The following is a 24,021-nucleotide window of genomic DNA, read 5'->3' as shown; positions in this document are numbered from 1 at the left end:
TGGACAAATTTACTTCACTTCCCTGTGCCTCAGTTTTCTCAAAATGAGATTGTTAATACAGTCCCCATCTCACAGAGTTGAGAGGATTCAACGAGTTAAGGCATGTGAGCAAGCACAGTGCACGCATATAGTAAGCACCCAGTAAGTATTAGTTATTTCTAATTGGTTGTCTGAGTGTAGTTGCCCTCTTGGAAGGAGAATGTCAGTTCTTTTGCCAAGAATATCTCTAATCATAAATTTACAAATAAGCATTTTAGATACCTGTTCTGTGGCTGATTAAGTAGCATTATTAACCAAGGCTGTTAGTTCCTGATGACATTCATTCAACAATTCCACAAGTGTTACATATACAGTAACTTTTGTATTGAAACACTTAACACAGGCAGAGTAGACAGGTTGTTATTATCATGATGATGAGCTAAGCACAGGAATATCCAGAAAGCTAGGGGAAATTTTTATGTGCCATTGGGCACCTTAAGAATTTAAAAGACGGAGCACTTCTGGTTTGGAACTGCTCGATTTAAACAAATTTTTGCTCAAATAAACTAAAAAAAAAAAGAATTTAAAAGAAAATATGATGTATCTTGAGGGTGAGCCAGGAAAGGCATCAAGGTCAAAGCCTTAGAAATCTCTTACAGCCTTAGAAATCAAGAAGTCCTCGACCTGGGGTCAAAAACTCAAACACCAACTGCGGCCAGGCAGTTACTGAATCAGAAGTTGGGAACTTCAATGGTAAACCAAAGCCCAGGCCCCACCCCCAAACTAATGATAATTCGTAGGATTTGATTTCCAGCAGCAGTAGGTCCAGCAAGGAGTAAGCCTTTACAACGCCTCACTGATTCTATTGTGCAGCCAGGGGTGAGAACCACTGCAATTCTAAACCAACGAGGGCAAGATGGGTGTTGATTGCAATGAGATTCGCCAACTTCTCTGAAAAAGTCCAGATCTGCATGGGAACTTTCCCAAACTTTAAAATGTTGGCAAGTAATTTAAAATGTAAAAACTAAATAAATAAAAAAAAAAACACCCTGGGAGTCAAAGAAAACATGGATAGGGGCTCTGTTGGGCGTCAGTTTGTAACCTTCCTTGCAGTTCAACCTTCAGCTTGAAGAAGCAAACTGAAACAGAGATAAGTTAAATAACTTGGCCAAGATTAAACGGCGAGTCAGAATAACTGAGTTGGGACTAAAACCCGGTCCTTTTGAATTTAGTTAATGTTCCTTCTATGTTAGGTAAAGAACACTTGGAGATACACTTTAAAAAATGCGTAAGACTATGGGCAGAGAGAGGGCGTTCCGGGCAGAAGGAATCCCAAGACCAGTGCCCCCAGGCATCCTGCAATCAGCGAAACTGGGCGGTTCCTAAATAGACGAAAGTGAACTTGGGCCTTTGAACGAGGAGAATCAACCACGCATGCGCCTTCCACAGGCGGGGCCGCGGAGAGGCAGGTGGAAAGGTGACGAATTACGACCTCCGCTGGCGACGCTCACGTCTCCTGCCGTAAAGGCTGTGTGTTTGGCGCATGCGCATCTCCTTTCTTTTTCGGATTCCCGACGCGGTTGCTGCGGTTGCTGTAGTTTCCTTAAGTGTGTTGCCCGGGCCGTCGCCATGGTGAAGCTGAGCAAAGAGGCCAAGCAGAGGCTGCAGCAGCTTTTCAAGGGAGGCCAGTTTGCCATCCGTTGGGGCTTTATTCCTCTCGTGATTTACCTGGGTCAGTATGAGAAGAATCTGGGAGGAGTCGGGAGGGAAGCGGCTGCGGAGGCCGAGACTCCATTTTTGGTTTGGGGCGGGAGAGAGAAACGCGACCACGCCGCGCGTGCCGTTTGAGGCTATCTTGTCGAGTGGGGTCGTTCTGAGTTCGAGTTCTTGTTCTGCCCTTTACTTTTTTTTTCGGGGGGGGGTCTTTAACATGTCACGTAATGTCTCCCGTCCTGTTTTTACATCTGTAAACTAGAGGTGACCTACTTTTCTGACAGAGTTAGGACGACCTGACGTATGTGAAAACAACGAATTCACTCTTTGGCACTAGGTAGGTTTTCAGGGCGTTAATCCTCACCTTTCCAGGTGGGCCTAAGTGGAAAGAGACCGGTGAACCTCGTGGGTATGCAATTGCTTTGAGGCATGATTAAGACAATAGTTGTTGGTTGCCTCTGCGTTCTCACCAGGAGTAACGGGTTTACTGGTGAGGAAACCGAGAAGTAGAAAAGTTCTGTTCCTTGCTGAAGGCCACACAGCTGTCACGTGGGGGAGTTATGAACTCAAGCATTGGGGCATCAAGGCCCATACTCTTCACCACTATGCTGTAGTGCAAAGATTTGTAAGTGCTCAGGCAAATATTTTCACCTAGGGCTGCACATTGGTAATTTATCCTGTTTCTAGCCTTGGATAGTCTTTTAATTTTAATCTGCCCTATTCAGGCAGTATTGTGGAAAGGAAAGAGTCTCAGCTCTGTCAGTTTGACATTTTCTAAAACCCAGGTTCATATTTCAGAATCCTATGATTTTAACTAGGTGCTGCTTCTTGTTTTTCTTGCCTTTTTTTTTTTTGCTGTAAGATAAAGTACATTCACTCAGTCTTGACAGAGTGTTTGACTGTGCTGGACATTCTCTAGGTAGCTTTGGCTCCCATTTCCCCATGAGTTGCAAGGCAACTGATAACTTGGAGATACTTCAGTATGCAGGACTTAAACAGATCCTTTTCCGCCCTTATTTCTAAAATAATTTTTCTAATATTCTCCAATTGGAGAATTTTAATAAATCTTTTTTTTAAAAGATTTATTATTTATTTATTTTATTTATTTTTGGCAGCGTTGGGTCATAGTTGCGGCATGTGGGATATTTTGTTGCGGTGCGCAGGCTTCTCTCTAGTTGTGGCGTGCAGGTTTTCTCTTCTCTAGTTGTGGTGCGCAGGCTCCCAGGGCACATGGGCTCTGTAGTTGTGGCGCGTGGGTTCCAGAGCGTGTGGGTTCTGTAATTTGAGGCCAGCCAGCTCAGTAGTTGTGGCACTCGGGCTTAGTTGCCCTGTGGCATGTGGGATCTTAGTTCCCTGACCAGGGATTGATTCCGCGTCCCCTGCATTGTAGGGTGGTTTCTTTACCAGCGGACTGCTGGGGGAGTCCCTCCCTGATTTTGAACACATTTTTAACAGAAGCATTACTTTGCCAGATTTTAGTGACTTTGTATAGGTATCAAAGGTTAGGGCAAGTAATTGGGACACCCTGCTCTTACAGGCTATTCCCCTCTTTCTTCCAGACTCATCCCCACCTCAGCTTTCACTTAATGGTAGAATGGCCCAGTTTGGCTAGTCAAGCACTGGGAGGACCTCTTCTTTTAGCTAAGGAAGGTATGGGGGCTTTGATGCTTCCCTGTCTTTGTGCCATCTCCTTTTTCCATTGTTGTGTAGTGTATATCAGGTTCGGTTTTAGTCTGCTCTTGCTTTCTTTGTCCCTGTGGTTTCTTTGTTTCTCTGTAAGTCTTCGTGTACCTTTCCCTCCTCCCCTTTTTGAAATTGCTTTTCTACTGCCAGAAAGCTGTAGCTGGTTGTTACATCTGTGTAGCTGGTTGTTACAATCTGTGTATCAGGGGTTTTGGTCGGAAGAGTAGATAATGCTTTCCTTTTCCACCTCATTTTCTTTTTTGTGCACACCAGCTATATTCTCTTTACTAGGACTATCATTATGGTGATTTTTGGTACCCTAGTGTCCAACTCAGGTGGAGATTGATGTTAAGGCTATCTTTTTGTGCTTCTTCCTTGTTAGTCATTGTCTTTTTCCTTATACTGTATCTAAACTTAATTTCATGTCTAACCTAGTTCCCATGCTTTACTTCTCCACCTTAGCTCTCACTAAAAGCTGCAACTGCAGATTGAATTTCTTGTGTAATTTAGGTTCAAACATACCTTTTAGGGCTTCAGGGAGTATAGTGGGAATATAGTGCTATAATATCGGACAGATAGTGACATGATGATAAAGAATGTGTTTGGACAGTTACCAACAAAAGGATTTTAATGAGTTTACCTGTTGGAAGACAATTCTCCATAGTATCTTGAATTTCTACAAATCTGGTGAGCAGAGGCAGTGACCACCCTTTGTTCCGTATCTTTAAGGATATTGGTAGGGTGAACAGCCTTGGAAAATAGTTCCAGGGCAAAGGGGAGACATGCTCACTGCCCATTATGAAAGATTCTGGTTCCCCAATCTCAGGGTTCGTCTCCTAAATGGTAATACTCTGACTGTAGCTGTTGCTGGGAGTAATAAAGTGTCCTTGTTTCTTTTCTCTTTTTTTTTCTTAATAACTAAACTTTCTCCCTTAACATTTTTTTAAAAAAATTTTATTTACTTACTTTTGGCTGTGTTGAGTCTTTGTTGCTGCGTGCGGGCTTTCTCTGGTTGTGGCAAGCGGGGGCTACACTCTTTGTTGCGGTGCGCAGGCTTCTCATCGCCGTGGCTTCTCTTGTTGTGGCGCACGGGCTTAGTTGCTCCATGGCATGTCGCATCTTCCAGGACCAGGGATCGAAACCGTGTCCCCTGCGTTGACAGGCAGATTCCTAACCACTCCGCCACCAGGGAAATCCTGTCCTTGTTTCTGACTTGGAATCTTGTATCTTCTACCAGCATCTGTGAAACTGGTGGGCCAGTTTGTTGTCTTGAAAATGGGGTGAAATTTCATACTCCACAGTTCTTAATGCCAAGTCCAATTTTAATCAGTTATTTCAGCAAATTAGTATATATGTTTTCTAGTTAATTGATATATTTTAAAAGGTAAAAGTTTTATTTAATCGTATTTGTAATGAGTGTTGATTTAATTAAAAATAACTTGAAATTTTTTCCCCCTCTTTCTATCACCAATCTTTGGCTGCTTTATGAAAAGAGTGGTTCATAGGGGATAAAATAAGATATCTTCAATTGTTTCTTTTAAAAAGTATAGTTTAAAAAAAATCTCTGTGCTTTTTGTAGTTCATCCAGTGTGATTTGGTTGTTGTGATATCTTTTTTGTTGGTAATGACTAATAATGAAAGAGTGTGTGCTAAGGGTTGCTGTGCTAATTGTGTGTATTATAGGAATAAGGTAGTTTGTCTTCCCTACTGATTAGTTCTGCACATAATCACATACTCTAGTGAAGATTCAAGACTGTTCTGTTGCGCAGGTAAATCTAGGTAATTCTGGTAGATCTGGATATCATTCTAGCTACCCTAGATTGATTTAAAAAGAAAAAGTCTTGATTGTAAATTTTTTGTCTGCTAGGGTTTTAATTAGTTTTTATTCTCTTTCTCTTTCTTCCCTCCCCATCTCCCTCAGGATTTAAGAGGGGTGCAGATCCTGGAATGCCTGAACCAACTGTTTTGAGGTACTGCTCTTACAAATAAGCATTGCAGGGCAAACATTCATACATTAGTACTAAGTCATGGCAAGCAAAAGAGAAGTAGTGGTACGTATTGTAACAGAGCTTTATCAGTCAAGTGTAGTTTTGGGCTGTTGGAAAACTGCAGCAGTTTGCAGACCAGTCTAACTTAACGTTATCAGATAACTGCTTTCTCTCCCCTTCCTAATTTTTATTGGGTTGGCCAAAAAGTTCGTTCGAGTTTTTTGTAAGAATGGATAAAGCCAGACGAACTTTTTGGCCAGCCCAGTATATACTGCATTGGTGTTATAACCATAATGAAGCACATTTTAAAAGGAAAAGAACTAACTTATCCTACCACTTTAAAAGCTGAACTGTTTTTAATACCTGTATTCCTGTCTTATCCTTATTCAGATAAATACGGCCTTTTATGTCATTCTAACAAGAGTACGGAGAATTTTGTTTTTTTCACCCAATGTTAGAGTTGATAGCCCATATATTTTCTAGTTGTTGATCACTTAGGTTTTTCAGTTTTTTAGTATTTCAAATAACAATATAACAAACATTTTTACGTGCATAGGTTTTGATTTATTTCCTTATCAAAGTGTATGAACATTTGTGACTCTGAAAATGCATTGTCAAATTCCTTTCTCTGAAACAACCTTGTAGTTGTTGGATAAGCACTTGTGAAAACTTCCACACACACAACACACACAGATATACGGAGTATATATATTCATATACTCAGACGTATGTGTGTGTGTATGTATATACTTGTGAAAGCCATATGTATGCATGTGTGTGTGTATATGTGTATGTGTGAAGGCAGAATCTGGAACAGGCAGGATTGCTCTGTAGAAAGGACTGGCACTATCATGACTAGGACCCCTGCACAGGTGCTGTGGGATTTCAGCTTTACCCTCTGTCTTAAGACATTTATTGATTGTCCTAACAGACTTTTCACTGGCTATTCTAGGTCTTCAGCTTCTTCAGACTTCTAATCTAAGCCACTCTTTTCTAGAATGAGCAGAAATAATAATAGTCATGTTACTAACAGTCATTTACAGTGTGTCAGCCACTGTTTTAAGTGCTTTATGTGCAGTATCTCTAATTGTCACTTCAGTCCTTCAGAGCCGATCACACAGTCAGTAGGTGGTAGAGTATGTCTGTCTCCAAGGCTTACGCACTTTCCACTAGGTCATGTGGCCTCCCTAGGTAATATGACCTGTTACTTAGCACAGTGCCATCTGATATGAATTTCCTCCATCTTCTCTGACTTGCCGGTCTCTCCTTTCTCAAAGCAAGGGTTTTTCCTTCTTAAGGGTTACTGCCACGTTTGCCCTCTTTGTGTCCATTTGTGCTGTTACTCTCTTTTCCCTGATACAGTTCTTCAGTAAATGGTCTTCACTCACTGCTTCCTTTCTTCACTTTTCTCTTTCTTTAACCTTTTATGGTAGAGCTTCTTAAAACTGCTTTCAAAGGTCCCCACCAAGCTCCTTTTTTTAGCCTTTACTCTGAACTATCAGTTTTCTTTTTTGTGAAATGGGGTTTCAGGTAATGTATCTGCTACTGAGTAGCCGATTGACCTCAGACCAGTTATTTCCTTAGGGAAACAGTACCTTAGGAAACATTATCAGAGATGGAACTACCTGGTCAAGCTGTGTGAACATTTTCCAAGCCCTGAAAGTTACCATCAAATACTTCTTCCCAAGAGGCCATTAACCTTTTTAAGATAAGTTTTCTCTTTTATAAGTTGGGCATACTATCTACTTTATAAGATTGCGATGAGGATTGAATAAGAATATTGTGTGTAAAGTATTACAGTGCTTGACAAGTAATGTTTGAGCAGTAAACTATTAATAATAATTTTTAATCTTTTCGATGTCACCTCATTTACCCCACTTCTTTCTCCTGTGAGAACTATGCTCTAGCTACATGACACTGCATGCTAATCCCAGAATAAACTGTATTTTTTCGTGCCTTTGTATGCTTATTCTCCCTCAGCCTGGAATGCTTCTTCCATTCAGTTTTCACTTGTCTAGAAAAGCCCAATCTCAAATGTCACCTCTTCCCTAAATCTTTTCCCCCTTCTCCTAACTGAAATTGCACCATTTTTTGTGTTCCTATACTATTCTTTTGTGTCTGTCATTCTTTGCTTTGTATTATGCTTGTTGCTTATTTGCATTCTATGTTGTCCTGCAGGTACCTAAAGTAGCTGCCAACTACTTTGGCAACACTTTTTAAATGTTGAATTAACTTAATTAAATGATCCTAACCTCTTGGTGGTCTTGGAACAGGAACTGATACAGCATTTCCTCCTGTACAGTTTTTAGACTAGACCTGCATCCTGAGAAATAGTGTTTTTTGAGCCCCAGGTGATCCAGGATCCAGAGGTGGTGCTAGATGTACCCTTTTGTTGTACTGGCTTCAGTTATCCCACCAACAGTTGACACTTGAAAGTTGCAGACTGGATGAAGCAGCCACCCCCCTGCTTTTTATTTCTTCACCTTACTGTCATCTCAGTGCTCTTGTCATTGCTGGTGCTGATGATCATTCTTTTCTGTCATTAGGGACATTTTCTGATTTCTTTCCAGGGATATTTGTGATTTAGGAAGGGATTGAGGAATGCTGATAAGAGTTATCCTGTTACAGAATTTCATATACTGTGCTGCTTGCACTGGAGAGACTTGACTAAGAGGTCTTCCTGGGCTACCTGGTCTGTACCCTGAAAGGAATAGACTTGTATCTGCCAGGCTTTTCAGTAATGTAATTGTTTTATTAATATAAAACTTATTTAGCAATATAAAGTTTATTGTTTATATATAAACTTATATATATCACACTTGTGGAGATAATATGGTTCATGATTTACTGGTCTGTTTCCCTTGTTAAGTTGTTAGATTCCTTGGGATTAGATCCCCATTTGTCTTAGTGTCCTCCTCTTTCACTCAGGATGGTGCATTGTACGTGGTTGGTTGATATGAATGCCTTATTTAAAATGCAGAATTTAATGAATAAGGGACAGTATCTTAGTAAAACATTATTTAGGCAAAATATATGAATACTAAGTAACTGAGAGAATGATTGTTCCCATTATCTTTATAAAGCCAAGGAAGATTTTCTTTTCTCTTTATCTTAGATGCTCATTACCAGTGAGGAAGAGACTTCGATAAATGAATAATTTGTTTTCATAGCTTAACTGTATGCAAAAATACTTGGGGTATATTGTGAGATTTTAATACACTTTTGAAAACTGGGAATAGATGCATGTTGGCTTGTTTTATATGTAGAGGGAAAATAATTTCTAAAAATTAACAATGCTCAGATTGTCATTTTGTAATGCAATTTTATTTAAGTTGACATACTACTAGAAACTACATTTTTAATCAACAGGATTTAGAAGTAAAGCACCTCTTGTCTCTTTCCTGGATCTAGTAATGATACAGTTTTATTTTCTGGGTTCATCAGTCCTTCATATCAATATTTTGATTGACCTCAATTTATGTTTTCCTTTTTATTTATAATAGGTAACTACAATAAAAAGTAATAAAACTATATTTCTTTAAATAGGTCTCTGTTTGTTTGTTTTTTTGCCCAATGAGATTGATCCTTCTGCTAACTGAATTTGATAGATGAGTAAACACAAACATAAATGTATAAAATCTTCTAATTCTTAAGCTATGTTTAAGAAGTTTTACTTTGGGGTTTAATTTATTTTTCCTCTTCACAAACATTTTAGCTTACTTTGGGGATAAAGGACTATTTGGTCATCTGGTTTTGGAAGCAATCAATGCAGAGGAACAACATGGAAGGTGTGCACTCTGGCTGGGATAAGAGATGGGACATCGTTCAGACGTTCACCAGTTGGATGACACAGGGCTCTTACTTCTCAGATGCGTCTGTGGCAGAGTGGAACCTCTACTGATTTATTTATGATAGACTGTATTAAAATAAATGTTTTTTTAACAATGTTATGCCTTGAGTCCTTCTTGAATTGAACACGATAGGACTGTTAGGTAAAAATTTAGCCTTTTGGTACTTTTTCAAAACAGGGAATCTATGTATGTGCCTAGATGCTACTTTAAAAAAATAAGAAAATTTCCAAGTTAATTCCTGTCCATTCACTTAACAAATGGATTCCAGTTTCCCTTTGCAGTGAATTAATAACTCCTTCTGAGATGTTCTGAAGTAGTAAAAGTAGAGACAGCTCTCTGTGACAAACTGAGTCCTTACTTCCTGTACTGCACTGGAGTAACATTCTCATTAAAAGAAATAGGGTTCTTTGGCTGTGTTGGTAGGGAATGGGCGTGGCATTGGCGAGTTGTGTGTATGATTTGTGAGTTAAACGTGAGTCTAAGATTTCCCTCAGTACTGTTAGGAAGCTAGAGGTGGCTGGGCAAGAGCCCATAGTGAGCTACACAGAATAGTAACACTACCTATTTTCTGATAGAAGAAAAGGCATTTAATGGAACTAGTTTTCAGTTCTGCATCCTGGTTTCCTGGGACCTTTATCTGTATTTGAAGGCCCCCCCTTTTAAACTTAGATTTTTTTGTAATTCTAACAAAATAGATCTAGTTAGTTAGTTTTGGGAATTGTAATTAATTATAGGAAAGTAGGCCTGAAACAAAGTATGACACGGTTTGGGAGGTGCCCATTGGATTGAATGTTTCTAACATCCAGTGTTAGAGAATGATCATGAATGTAATCTCCGGTAACTGGAGCTGTCATTCCAGAAATATCTTATTTCTAATGTAAAACCGTCCTAGCTATAAGACTATTTCCTCAAGTTTTGTTACCTTTGCTTAGGAGACAAGGAGACAAGACTATTGTGGAGGCTTATTGCATAAGGGGGTTTTAAAGTGGAATTCTGGAGAGCTAACTGCAGGGAAACCATTTTTGGTATGCACTTAATGTAATTGCTTTAACATTTCCATGAATCGGTACACGTGTGATTTTGCTAAAAGCTCTGAGCAGCTTTTAAATCCCCGTAGAATTGCTTAAGATTGTGGCCTTTTTCCCCCACGCCCTCATCCTTTCTACTAAACGTGTTGTCAGTGAATTTTTGTTTAGTTAGTATTTTGGTGCACATTTTTCTTTTTCATTTAGGGTTTCCAGAAATTGAAATAAAGCTATGGCAAGTGTCCACTTTGATAAAATACTAACATGGATAGGAAATGTAACTTTTTTTTTCTTTCAGGAGCTAACTTGTAGCTGTTTATAAAACCCCAGAAGATTTTAAAGGAAGAAATCTAGAATTAAGTGGAAAGGGACCAGTTCCTTTTTCTCACATCTGAGGAAGCTGAGGAACAGAGTTTAAGCATTTGTTCAAGGCATAGGATAAGAGCTGAGACTAGTACCATTTTAATGTCTGTATCTCTGAAGGTTTGTGAAATGTTTATAACTAAGCTCCTACATTGTATTGAATTTTAGATTTCAGGGCAGTGCAATCCAGTTTAGCAAGCATTGGTCTCTGTTCTGTGCTAGGTACTAGAGAGTCCTTACAAATAAGATTATTTCTGACCTCGATTTTGCTTAGGCAAACACTGAGCTGATAGGACCTGATTTCAATCCTGGCCCTGCCGCTTAGTTCCTACTACCCTTGGTAGAGAAGTCACTTACTCTATAGACTTGAGTTTCTTCCACAAAATAGGAATAATATTTGCCCCAATGTGTTATTCACTAAACCAGTGGCTGTCATAGCTGATCCCAGACTAGCATCACCTAGAAGCTTGTTAACAATGCATGTGTTGAGGTCTTCTTGAATCAGAAACGGGGGATGAGCCCCAATGGTCTGTGTGTGTGATTTAATTACTTCAGCCATTGTTTTGAATTAAACTTGTTGTTTTGAGTTAGTTGTAGAGTTGAATGCAGTGTAAGAACCCATACAGAAAGATCCCTGTAAACTTTACCTAGTCTCCTCCAATGGTAACATCTTGTAAGTCTGTATACAATATCAGGATATTGACCTTGATACAGTCAGAACTTTTCCATCACCTCAAGGATCCCTCAGGTTGCCCTTTAAATAGCCAATCTTCCTCCCTCACACCCCATCCCTGTCCCTAACCCCTGGCAACTAGTAATCTGTTGTCCATCTGTGATTTTCTCATTTCAAGAAAGTTATATAGGGTTTCCCTCGTGGCACAGCGGTTGAGAGTCCGCCTGCCAATGTAGGGGACGCGGTTTCGATCCCTTGTCTGGGAGGATCCTGCGTGCCACGGAAAAGCTGGGCCCGTGTGCCACAGCTGCTGAGCCTGTGCTCTGGAGCCCAGGAGACACGACTGCTGAAGTCCGCGTGCCTGGGGCCCATGCTCCACAACGGGAGAGGCCACCGCAATGAGAGGCCTGCACACCGCAACGAGGAGTGGACCCTGCTCACCGCAACTAGAGAGGGCTGGTGCGCAGCAGAGAAGACCCAACACAGCCAAAAATAAATTAATTAAAAAAAAGTTATATAAATGGAATCATACAGGGAGTAACCTTTTGGGATTGGCTTTTTTAACTCACCGTAATTCTCTGTAGATCAATTGAGGTTGTGTGTTCATCCAGTTTATTCCTTTTTATTGCTGAGTAGTCCGTGGTGTGGATGTACTTAGAGGACATTTGAGTTGTTCCCAGTTTTTAGCTGTTACGAATAAAGCTGCTGTGAACATTTGTGAACTTCTTTTTGTGTGATCAATCTGTTTTAGAAAGTCCTGTAGGTGGCGGATACAACTCAGATTTGAGAATACTGTCCTAGACTTGCAGTAGCCCTCTTGCTTTCCCATATGCATTAAAGTCTTTTCCACATCCTTTTAAAAGCAAGATCTCCTCACACCCTAATCAAAACTTTCCAGTGGTTTCCTATTTCACTGAGGGTAAATGCCCAAATCCTTTCTATGACCTACAGAACTGTAATCTGGTTTATGTGCCTTTGATCTCTTCCTCACCTAGGATTCTTCATCCATGTTCACTTGCACTCTTGCTGTTTTGATCTCTTGTCCTTCAGAAAGGCCAGGCATGTTCTCACTTTTGAGTCTGAGTTAGCTGTCTTCTCTCCTGGAACTCTTTCCCAGATAACCATATGCATGGCTTTATTCTATTCTCTGCCCAAATGCCATCTTGATAGAGATGGCTTCTCTGATCCTTATGTAAAACAGCAAACCCTACACCAGTCTTATGTTCATTCTTTTTTAATTTTATTTTTTTAAAATTGAAGTAAAGTTGATTTACAATATTGTGTTAGTTTCAGGTATACAGCAAAGTGATTCAGTATACATATATATATTTTTTGAATTCTTTTCCATTATAGGTTATAACAAGATATTGGATATAGTTTCTCTGTGCTATACAGTAGGTGCTTGTTTATTTTATATATAGTAGTGTGTATCTGTTAATCCCAAACTCCTAATTTATCCCTCATCCCACCACCTTTCCCCTTCGGCAACCGTAAGTTTGTTTTTAAAGTCTATGAGTCTTTTTCTGTTTTGTAAATAAGTTCATTTGTATCATCTTTTTAGACTCCCCATGTTAGTGGTATCATATGATAGTTGTCTTTCTCTGTCTGACTTACTTCACTTAGTATGATAATCTCTAGGTCCATCCATGTTGCTGCAAATGGCAAAATTTCATTCTTTTTTATGGCTGAGTAATATTCCATTGTATATATATATACCACATCTGCTTTATCCATTCATCTGTCAATGGACATTTAGGTTGCTTCCATGTCTTGGCTAATGTAAATAGTGCTGCTGTGAACATTGGGGTGCATGTATCTTTTTGAATTAGAGTTTTCATCTTTTCCAGATACATGCTCAGGAGTGAGAGTGCTGGATCATATGGTAGCTCTATTTTTATTTTTTAAGGAATCTCCATACTGTTCTCCATAGTAGCTGCACCAATTTACATTCCCATCAGCAGCATAGGAGGCTTCCCTTTTCGTCACACCCTCTCCAGCATTTATTATTTATAGACTTTTTGATGATAGCCATTCTGACTGGTGTGAGGTATGATACCTTATTGTAGTTTTGATTTGCATTTCCTGATGATTAGTGATGTTGAGTATCTTTTCATGTGCCTGTTGGCCATCTGTATGTCTTCTTCAGCCCATTCTCTCCTTTAACCTTGTCTTACTTTTCTTCAAAAAACTTTCACCCACCTGGTTTTCTATATGTATATAAATAATTTTATCTCACCTTTAGAATGCAAACTCCATAAACACAGGACTGTATTTTTAGAGGCTAGCACAGGTACTGACATAGTAGATGTTCAATAAGAATGAATGGGTGAGTTATACGATTATATGTGTTAAGTGTGAAATGCTTTGAGAACTGTAAACTTTTATAACATGAGTCATTGTAAAGGGCCAGTATTTTTCTGTGTTAGTCATAATTGGTAAATGAATCCTGGCCGAAAGATGACATCAAAAGATGTTGGGAGGAGATAATGTTGGAAAGGGAATGTTTGCTCTGACTTGGCACTTTTCATTTAGTTACCACAATGATGCTGTGAAGTAGGACATTATCTCCATTTGACAGATGAGACAGAGGCTTGGGTCATTTTCCCCAGATCACAGAGAAAACTTGGATTTGAACCCACGTCTGCTAACTAAAAGCATATGTTATTACTGATACATGCCACATTTAAAAGTAATTTATACAACGAATGAAATGGTATAATGGATGTTTGCAACACTACAAAATATTAACATTTCAAGTTCCATAGAGAGGGCCCAACTACTTTATCCAGTATCCAGGGCTCTATACACAATAGCACATAGAGTAGTCAAATTCACATTGTAAATTTAACTTGCTTGAAATTATTATGCCAGCTATAGTAAACTAAACTTTTTTTTTTATCTTGAATAGCTTACGTTTCTATCGAGGTATATTTTATATAAAGTAAAATGAGCAGATCTTAAGCATACAGTTTGATGAGTGCTGCCAATTGTTTATGCCTTGTAACCACCATGCCAAGATAGGGACCAGGATCTCCTCGAACTTGGGATCCTTAGTGCATCATACATGGTAGGTGTTCAACAAATGCTTTTGAATTAAATGTAAAACACTTTTTTGAGGTAGACAGAAACTGTATTGGGAAATTTGAGTTGATGTTCTCTTTCCTGTAAGAAGCAAAGATATTAAAAGTTAATAATAACTGGAATGATGAAAAAAAGGTACTGCAGCATTTTCTTTCCTCTTACATCAAGGACAGTCCAGAAGAGGAAGTAAGGAAAAGGGCATGGAGACAGAGAGGGAGAAATACATTTTTTTCCTGAAGAAAACTGTGCCACTAACAGGAAGTGAGCTAAGAGATGTCAGTAGCTCCCTGGTGTTCCCTAATGCCTACTGAGGATGAGGCCATGGGCAAGAAAGAAACTCCTAGAGAGCAAAATTAGAGGGCCCAGAAGGAGTTTCCATGAAAGCAGAACTGAAAGCCCCAGATACTGTCAGGAAAGGAAGTCTCTTTCTGCCCCATGTAAATCTGTATTACTATAGACCAGTGACCACTGCAGGTTTTCCTCTCTCCCCTTTTCTGAATGGCAGTGTTAATGTGGTTATCTTGCTCCTGTTTTACCTTTGTATATTGGGTAAATTGGGAGCGGTTAACTTGTCTTTAAGTTCTTAGATTGCTGGACCCTGGAGAGCCATCCAGTCCAAATGGGAGGTGCACATTTCCCAGAATTCCCGAACTATGACCTGGATGCAATATCTAGATGAGACTTGAGAATTAGTGTGTATGAATATTTGGTCAGCAAATAGTAGACATGTCAGAGAATGTTAGTTGCCTATCAAAAATCCATTTTCTGTTTCTCAAATTGTGATATTTAGCTGCTCCTATTGCAATCAAGCTAAAAGGCTTCCAGACTCCTTGGCAGTTAGGTGTGGCTCTATGACTAATAATTTGATATTTGAGATGTAAGCAGAAGTGTTGTGTGGTACTTCTGGGAAGTCTTGCTAAAAGGGAAGTATCGATATGTTTCTTGGATCTGAAATAACTGGATCACAACTGTTCTGGACCATGAAGATAAAGGCCATGCCCTAGGAATGGTTGAGTGGTGTGCTGTTAGGAGTCTAGTAGGTCTCTGAAGACTAAGCCCCAGTTTGCTCCCAGCTTCACTGCCTTGTGTGTTATCAAATTTTCCGTCTTTCCAAACAGATAATGGTGTATTGTCCTTTAAATATGGTGTATTGTTCTTTAAATTAGCATTTTTCTTATGAGTGCGGTAAAGCATCTTTTCATATTTTAAATAACCATTTGTGTTTCCTTTAGCCCATTTTTCTGTTAGAGTATTGATCTTTTCCACATTGATTTATAGGCACTTTATATTTTAGGGAAATTTTATCTGTCTTTTGACTTTGCTTATGACCATCCTTGCCATGCAGAAGTTTTGAATTTTATTAATCAAGTCATTGACTTTTAAAAATGCCTTTTGAGTTTTATTTCATACTTAACAAAGTCTTTTTCTGTCTTGAGGTTGGAAAAAAATATTTTCCTAAGGTTTCCTTTGGTATATGTTTTTATTCTTATTTATTTGTTAGAAAACATAGTTTTTATTTTTTAATATAAAAAATTAATTATTTTTTATACAATTTTAAAGGTTACACTGCATTTAGTTATTATAAAATATTGGCTATATTCCCTGTGTTGTACAGTACATCCTTGTAGCCTATCTTATACTCAATAATTTGCACTTCCCACTCCCCCATCCCTATTTCACCCCTCCCCTCAACTGGCAACCCCTAGTTTGTTCTCTATATCTGTGAGTCTGCTGCTTTTTTGTTATATTCACTATTTTGTTATATTTTTTAGATTCCACCTATAAGTGATATCGTATAGTATTTGTCTTTTTCTGTCTGACTTATTTGACTTAGAATAATGCCCTCCAAGTCTATTCATGTTGCTGCACATGGCAAAATTTCATTCTTTTTTATGGCCAAGTAGTATTCCAGTGTGTGTGTGTGTGTGTGTGTGTGTGTGTGTGTGTGTGTGTGTATGTGTGTATGTTTATATGTATATATACCACATCTTCTTCATCTTTTGGTATATTTTGGTTTACAGTTTTATATTTTGTTCCATTTGTAATTTATAACTAATATAGTTTCTCATTTTACTTCACCACAACTTCTCTTAATTATCTTATTTACTACCCTGACTTCAGGTTCCAGGGAGGAGATAAGATCAAATAGATCTTATCTAGAATAGATAGGATCAACTAGAGAAGGTGAAGTGAAATGAGAAGAGGTTTTAGTAATAAATTCCAAAAGGATCACATTAGTTTCTTAGAGTCATACCCTCTCTTGCCTTTGGACCTCAACAAATGCCAATTGATTCTCCCTCACTATTCCTGCTCCCTCTCTCAACCCTCCCCATTTTCCTGGCTTTCTTACCGTAAGGGGAAGGACCTAGTTGATTTGTTTGCTGCTATATACCTAGCACCTAGAATAGTACATGGCACATAGTGGGGTCTCAATATTTGGTAAGCAAAGAAGTAGAAATGGCATAGAATGTTAGTTGCCTACCAAAAGTAAATTTTTGTGCAACCTCTGTCCTTCTGCTCAGCTCAGTTCTCTGGTCTCCCAGTAACTGTTCTCTGCTGGGTTTCCTGGAGTCTCACTTACCCTGTGTTCATACAGCTCAGGACCAAAGATCTGGGAAGAGTTTCTGTAAAGATTCATCACTGGATGCATTTTTAATGAGAGGTATATGCAAGAAACAGGCACTGCTGTGATGTGAGGAGAACTGTATATGGGGACTGTAGTTAGAGAGATGTGGTGGATAAGTTTGATAGAAGCAGATAATAGGGGGTCTGTTATGTTAGAAGAAGGAGCTCAGATGTCTTCTGATAGACAGTGGAGAGCTATTATTATTTAGTTGAAAACTAAACTTTATAGAAGAGCTACAAGTGCATTTTAAGAACGTGAATAAAACAGTTTGTGAAATGCTTTGTTCAACAAGTATATGATTATAAGTTCTGTAACATTATGTATTTACTGTCTTGAAGAACTCCCTCCTCTGTGATATATTTAATGCTGAATATCTTTTAACAGGATCATTCTCCACAATTTAATTTTTTTCTTTTACTTTTTGAGTCTTCTAAGTAATAGATTGAAGGAAGGTAAGTAAAATACCTAAGATTATGCATTTACATTATTTCTGATATTGATGAGTTGTTTAAATGCCATGTGGATCAAGAGTTTATATGCAATTAGAGCAAATAGTAGAGGTATTGTCATTTTTGTTATCATCCTTCTCTTCCTCCTCATTACTGTTATTTAAAATAAAGTGTCTCTATCTAAAGTACTGCCATACTTAACTTGCATGTCTTAGAGTACCAAATTCCAACCTCAGTAATTTACTTCTCTGCATTATGTATTGTATTTCCAGGATTATTATGTTGAATGGTAATCTGTAAGGGCTAACAAGTGAATTGCATTATGTTAATTAGCATATCAATTTGCTCAATATCCAGCGCTTGAGGGAATGAGACACAGGGTGAGCACCTTTTCAATGTAGGGTCTGTAAAGGTGATACAAACAGATGGAGAGATATACCATGTTCTTGGATCGGAAGAATCAACATTGTGCAAATGACTATACCACCCAAAGCAATCTACAGATTCAGTACAATCCCTATCAAACTACCAATGGCATTTTTCACAGAACTAGAACAAAAAATTTTACAATATGTATGGAAACACAAAAGACCCCGAATAGCCAAAGCAATCTTGAGAAACAAAAACAGAGCTGGAGGAATCAGGCTCCCAGACTTCAGACTATACTACAAAGCTACAGTAATCAAGACATTATGGTACTGGTACAAAAACAGAAATATAGATCAATGGTACAGGATAGAATGCCCAGAGATAAACCCACACACATATGGGCACCTCATTTATGACAGAGGAGGCAAGAACATACAATGGAGAAAAGACAGCCTCTTCAATAAGTGGTGCTGGGAAAACTGGACAGCTACATGTAAAAGAATGAAATTAGAACACTCCCTAACACCATACACAAAATTAAACTCAAAATGGATTAAAGACCTAAATGTAAGGTCAGACACTATAAAACTCTTAGAGGAAAACATAGGCAGAGCCCTCTATGACATAAATCACAGCAAGATCCTTTTTGACCCACCTCCTAGAGAAATGGAAATAAAAACAAAAATAAACAAATGGGACCTAATGAAACTTAAAAGCTTTTGCACAGCAAAAGAAACCATAAACAAGACGAAAAGACAACCCTCAGAATGGGAGAAAATATTTGCAAATGAAGCAACTGACAAAAGATTAATCTCCATAGTTTACAAGCAGCTCACGCAGCTCAATATCAAAAAACCAAACAACCCAATCCCAAAATGGGCAGAAGACATAACTAGACATTTCTCCAAAGAAGATATACAGAAACACATGAAAGCATTCTCAACATCACTAGTCATTAGAGAAATGCAAATCAAAACTACAATGAGGTATCACCTTACACCGGTCAGAATGGCCATCATCAAAAAATATACAAACAATAAATGCTGGGGAAGGTGTGGAGAAAAGGGAACCCTCTTGCACTGTTGGTGGGAATGTAAATTGATACAGCCACTATGGAGAACAGTATGGAGGTGCCTTAGAAAACTAAAAATAGAACTACCATATGACCCAGCAATCCCACTACTGGGCATATACCCTGAGAAAACCATAACTCAAAAAGAGTCATGTACCACAATGTTCACTGCAGCTCTATGTACAATAGCCAGGACATGGACCAACCTAAGTGTCCATCGACAGATGAATGGATAAAGAAGATGTGGCACATATATACAATGGAATATTACTCAGCCATAAAAAGAAACGAAATTGAGTTATTTGTAGTGAGGTGGATGGACCTAGAGTCTGACATACAGAGTGAAGTAAGTCAGAAAGAGAAAAACAAATACCATATGCTAACACATATATATGGAATCTAAAAAAAAAAAAGGTTCTGAAGAACCTAGGAGCAGGACAGGAATAAAGATGCAGATGTAGAGAATGGACTTGAGGACTTGGGGGGAGAGATGCATAAGCTGGGACGAAGTGAGAGAGTGGCATGGACATATATATACTACCAAATGTAAAATAGATAGCTAGTGGGAAGCAGCCGCATAGCACAGGGAGATCAGCTCGGTGCTTTGTGACCACCTAGAGGGGTGGGATAGGGAGGGTGGGAGGGAGACACAAGAGAGAGGAAATATGGGGATATATGTATATGTATAGCTGATTCACTTTATTATAAAGCAGAATCTAACACACCATTGTAAAGCAATTATACTCCAATAAAGATGTTAAAAAAATCATTAAGGTTAAAAAAAAAATGTAGGGTCTGAGACCAAATTTTGGAAGAGTGGGCAGTCCAGTAGACGTCCTGAACTTGTTGAAGAAGAGTGCAATGGTTTGGCTTTTGGATTCTGGATGTAGAGAGGGTGGGGGCTTTGAAAGGGGGAGATTTGAATTGCCCAGGCATTCTTTCTGCTTAATTTTTGTGGCCAAGCCTAATTCTTAATTGCAGACTGTCTTCCACACCCTAATAAACCCATCGTAAGTTGACAATAATTAAAAAATGCATTTAATACACCTAACCTACCGAACATCATAGTTTAGCCTAGCCTACAGTTGGGCAAAATTATCTAATACAAAGCCTATTTTATAATAAAAGTGTTGAATATTTCATTTAATTTGTTGAATATGGTATTGAAAGTGATAGACAGAGTGGTTGTTTGGGTATAGAATGGTTTTAAGTGTACTAGCTGTTTATCTTCATGATGGAGTGGCTGACTGGGAGCTGCAGCTTCCTGCCTCTGTCCAGCATCATGAGAGATTATCGTACCACATTTCACTAGCCCAAGAAAAGATCAAAATTCTAAACATGGTTTCTATTGAATGCATCTTGCTTTCACACCATTGTAAAGTCAAACAACTGATAAGTTGAAACATTAAGTCAGAGACTGTCTTTATCATGTAGCTATTTCTCACCTTGTATGTATTCTTTTAAATCTCAATCTTACCCTACTTCTCTCAAAAGTAACCTGTTTGGGGAAAAGGAGAAGAAAAAGAAAGGTATATAAGAGAGTATCTTTCCAAAAATGGATTTTAGGTGACTTGTTTTTTGTATTATTATTTTTTCTCTTTCCTTGCTTCAGTGTGGATATATTTACTTGGCCAGTCTTCAAATTCATTAATTGTGTTTTCTGTTGTGCTGTTAACCCCTCTGATAAATTCTTAATTTCTCATATTGAATTTTGCAATTATTGTATATCTACTTGATTTCTTTAAAAAAAATCCTAATTCTCTGTTGATGAACTCCCTCTTGTTATCTTCACTGTCAATCAACTTGTTTTACTTAATGTATTAATTATACTTATTTTGAGGTCATCTCTGCTAACTCCAATATGTGGATCATCTCAATATTCTAACTCTTGGCTATTAGTCTCTTTACTTTGATTCTTCTCATCTGGTAAATTTTTGTTTCATGTGAGAAAATAAAGGAAACTTCATTTAAAATGGAATCAGGAAACCCTGAAGGGGGTGCTCTCACCCATATATCACTCACCACAGCTTACAGACCACAGTAGGAGGAAAGATTTCCTTCTGACGCATCAACAACAGGCTGCCCACTGCCTGCAGCCAATGAAGACCCACCATAGCCCTCTCCAGTTACGTCCTAAAAACCTAATAAAAGCCCACCTTCCCCTTGTGTCCTCAGACTTGCCTGTGGCGTGCCGTAGTTTGCATGTCCTGAACAACAATTCCTTTGCTACTTCCGAATAAACTCATTTTCCTGGTAAAATAACTGGCTGTCTTGTTTTTTTTAAGGTCAACACAAGCTAGATATTGTAGATGATACTTTTAGAAGTTCGGATAGTATTATCTTCCTCTAAAAATTGTTGAATTTTGTTCTAGCTGCCAGTTAATTTACTGGCAAATCACCTTAATTCTGATGAGGATTGGATTTCGACTGTTATGGTGGGTTTATTTCAGTTTTGACCTTTCTCCCAGGGTATAGTCCTTATACCTAGAGCATGATCTTTTTTTGTGACTCATATGAAAGTCTAGGATCCAGTATCCATCTAACCAACCATTCTGGCTGGTTAGATGGCTAGAACTCCACCATCCTCCCAGTACTGTGCTGCCTCTGAAATTTCTTCCCAGCTCTCCAGTATCCCAGCAGTTATTCTCTGCTAGGATTCTGGGAGTCTCACCCTGTACTCAGAGAGGTTGGGGTCAAGGTTATGGGAAGAATTTCTATAAAATTTCATGAGATCTTTTCCCTGAAATTCTCTCCTGTGCAGTTCCCTCCTCTTAAGCCCCTGACCTCTGAATCCCTGCCACCATGGCAACCTCCAACTCCAGTTTGTTTCCTTTGTCCTTTGAAATGCAACTTCTTCTTGGACTCAACTTCCCAAGCTGGGTGAAATGTGAAGCTCATTTTGCTTTCCTTCTTTCAAGTGTGATAGTTCTGTTTTTGATTGGTGTCCAGTTCTGCAAATTGTTATTTTATATATTTTGCCCAGAATATGTCAGTAAGGCTAAGTCTAATATCAGCTATTTTGTCATGGCTGGAACTGCAAGTCCCAGACTATTTTTTTTTTTTTTTTTTGCGGTACTGGGGCCTCTCACTGTTGTGGCCTCTCCCGTTGCGCCCTCTCCCCTTGCGGAGCACAGGCTCCAGACGCACAGGCTCAGCGGCCATGGCTCACGGGCCCAGCCGCTCCGCGGCAGGTGGGATCTTCGCGGACCGGGGCACGAACCTGTGTCACCTGCATCGGCAGGCGGACTCTCAACCACCGCGCCACCAGGGAAGCCCCCCAGACTATTTTTTTTAATTGACACAGTGGTTAATGAGAGGTGGAGTTGGCATATATGCTTGGCTTAATCTTATTTTTTCTTGCTTTTTTTTGTTGTTGTTGTTGTTACACTTCCTTTTAAGTAAAAAGAGGCTCTAATTAAGAGTACTGATGTGGGCGGGTAGCTAGATTATTAGAATTTTCAAATGCTTTAAAGAAAACTCCCACGAGTTATCTTACATTGAAAAGGTCTTCATAGAACTATTAGTTTACTTTCTTTTTCTTAAAGAGCAAGATTGCTGTCTGAAAGGATGCAGCTGTAGGAAATTCGGCATATGTCAATCCTTTTTAAAGAACTTGGTTGGAAAAAAGTATATTATTGGCTTTCCTTTCTGATTAGATCAGAAAATGCCTAGGGTATGCATAGATATAAAGATGATGGCAAATGAAATAGGTCTAATCTCAAAACAAGTTTTTGAAATACAACGAACTAGGACACATCGGGGTGATTCTGAAAGTCTTTAATGTTCTGTAATGTGAGATTACTTAAATTTTGAAGGTTTAGGAATGTTAATTCTAGCAATTGACATCTTTGCAGGTGACGGTGTAAATCACAGAGCTTAAAATTTCCTGGATACAGATTTATTGAAGATTGCTTAATGGCTGTCAGGCTACTTTGCCATGGAGGAGAGTGCCAACTGTATTCTTTTCTGCAAAAGCAGAAGTTCGTCTTAAAAGATTGTTGCATAAAAGGGTCTTGATAGTAAGCTAGGCCAGGGTCTTCTGTGGCAGCTTCTAAAATGGCTTTCAGTGTTTCCCAGTCTCCTGGTATTCATGCCTGTGTTAGTTTGCTAGCGCTGCCATAACAAAATACCACAGACTGGGCAACTTAAACACAGAAATGTATTTTTTCACAGTTCTAGAGGCTGGAAGCCCAAGATCAAGGTCTTGACAGGTTTGGTATCTCTCGTAGGGCTTTCTCCATGCCCTGTAGATGGCTGTCTTCTTACTGTGTCTTCACAGGGCCTTTCCTCTGCCTGCGCGTCCCTGGTATCTCTTCCTCTTCTCATAATGATACCAGTCATATTGGATTAGGGCCACACCCATATGACCTCATTTAATCTTATTACCTCTTTAAAGGCCCTGTCTCCTAATGCAGTCATATGCTAGGATACTGGGGGGTTAGGACTTCAGCATATGGATTTTATGGTGACTCAGTTCAGTCTTTAACAATGCCTTTGTGTAATCCCTTCCCCTTGAGTGTGGGATGGACCTAGTGACTTGCTTCTAATGATTCAAATATGGCAAAAATGATGATAGGTTATTTTTGATATTAGGCTTAAAAGATTGTGACTTCTGTCTTGTTCAGTCTCGCTCTCTGGTTCTTCTTGCTTGCTTGTTCTGATGGAAGCGAGTTGCCAAGTTGGGAGTTGCCCTATGGAGAGGCCCACTTGGCAAGGAACAGAGGGTCTTACAGCCAGCAGCCCCAAGGAACTGAGGCCCTCTGTCCAACAGCCCAGTAGGAACTGAATCCTGCCAATAGCCACATGAGTGAGATTGGAAGCATATTCTTTTCCTCTTGAGTCTTGAGGTGACTGCAGTCTCAGGTGACACCTGATGGGTAAGAGACCAAGCCAAGGGCCCAGTTAAGCTGCACCTAGATTTCTGACCCATAGAAACTGTGAGATAATAAATGTTCTTTTAAGCCACTGAGTTTTGAAGTAATTTGTTACACAGCAATGGATATACTCTCTATAAACTCTATATAAAATGAGGGCAGCTAATATAGTCTCATTTTGTCATTGTTGAGAACAAATAAGAGTTACCACTTGTAGACTATGTGTAGTACAATGCTGTTTCTTTCCATATATTATCTCCTTTCATTGTCACAAC

General features: G+C 39.0%; 1 protein-coding gene across 4 annotated transcripts in view; it reads left to right on the top strand.

The window, feature by feature from the left end:
• The first annotated feature begins 1,534 nt into the window (after nucleotides 1-1,534).
• Nucleotides 1,535-24,021, top strand: part of TOMM7 (translocase of outer mitochondrial membrane 7) — a 73,526-nt gene continuing 51,039 nt past the window's right edge. Inside the window, exons 1-3 of one of the 4 annotated variants that reach the window (XM_060157146.1) lie at nucleotides 1,535-1,711; nucleotides 5,297-5,345; nucleotides 9,079-9,313. In XM_060157146.1, coding sequence (XP_060013129.1) covers nucleotides 1,609-1,711; nucleotides 5,297-5,345; nucleotides 9,079-9,094 — 168 coding nt within the window. In that variant the 5' untranslated portion in view covers nucleotides 1,535-1,608 and the 3' untranslated portion in view covers nucleotides 9,095-9,313. The other 3 variants (XM_060157147.1, XM_060157144.1, XM_060157143.1) reach the window with 3 other exon arrangements.

Source organism: Lagenorhynchus albirostris, chromosome 8, assembly GCF_949774975.1.
Source record: "Lagenorhynchus albirostris chromosome 8, mLagAlb1.1, whole genome shotgun sequence".
Taxonomy (NCBI): domain Eukaryota; kingdom Metazoa; phylum Chordata; class Mammalia; order Artiodactyla; family Delphinidae; genus Lagenorhynchus; species Lagenorhynchus albirostris.
The sequence above is the reverse complement of the archived record's forward strand: the minus strand, read 5'-3'. Positions and strand labels throughout refer to the sequence as shown.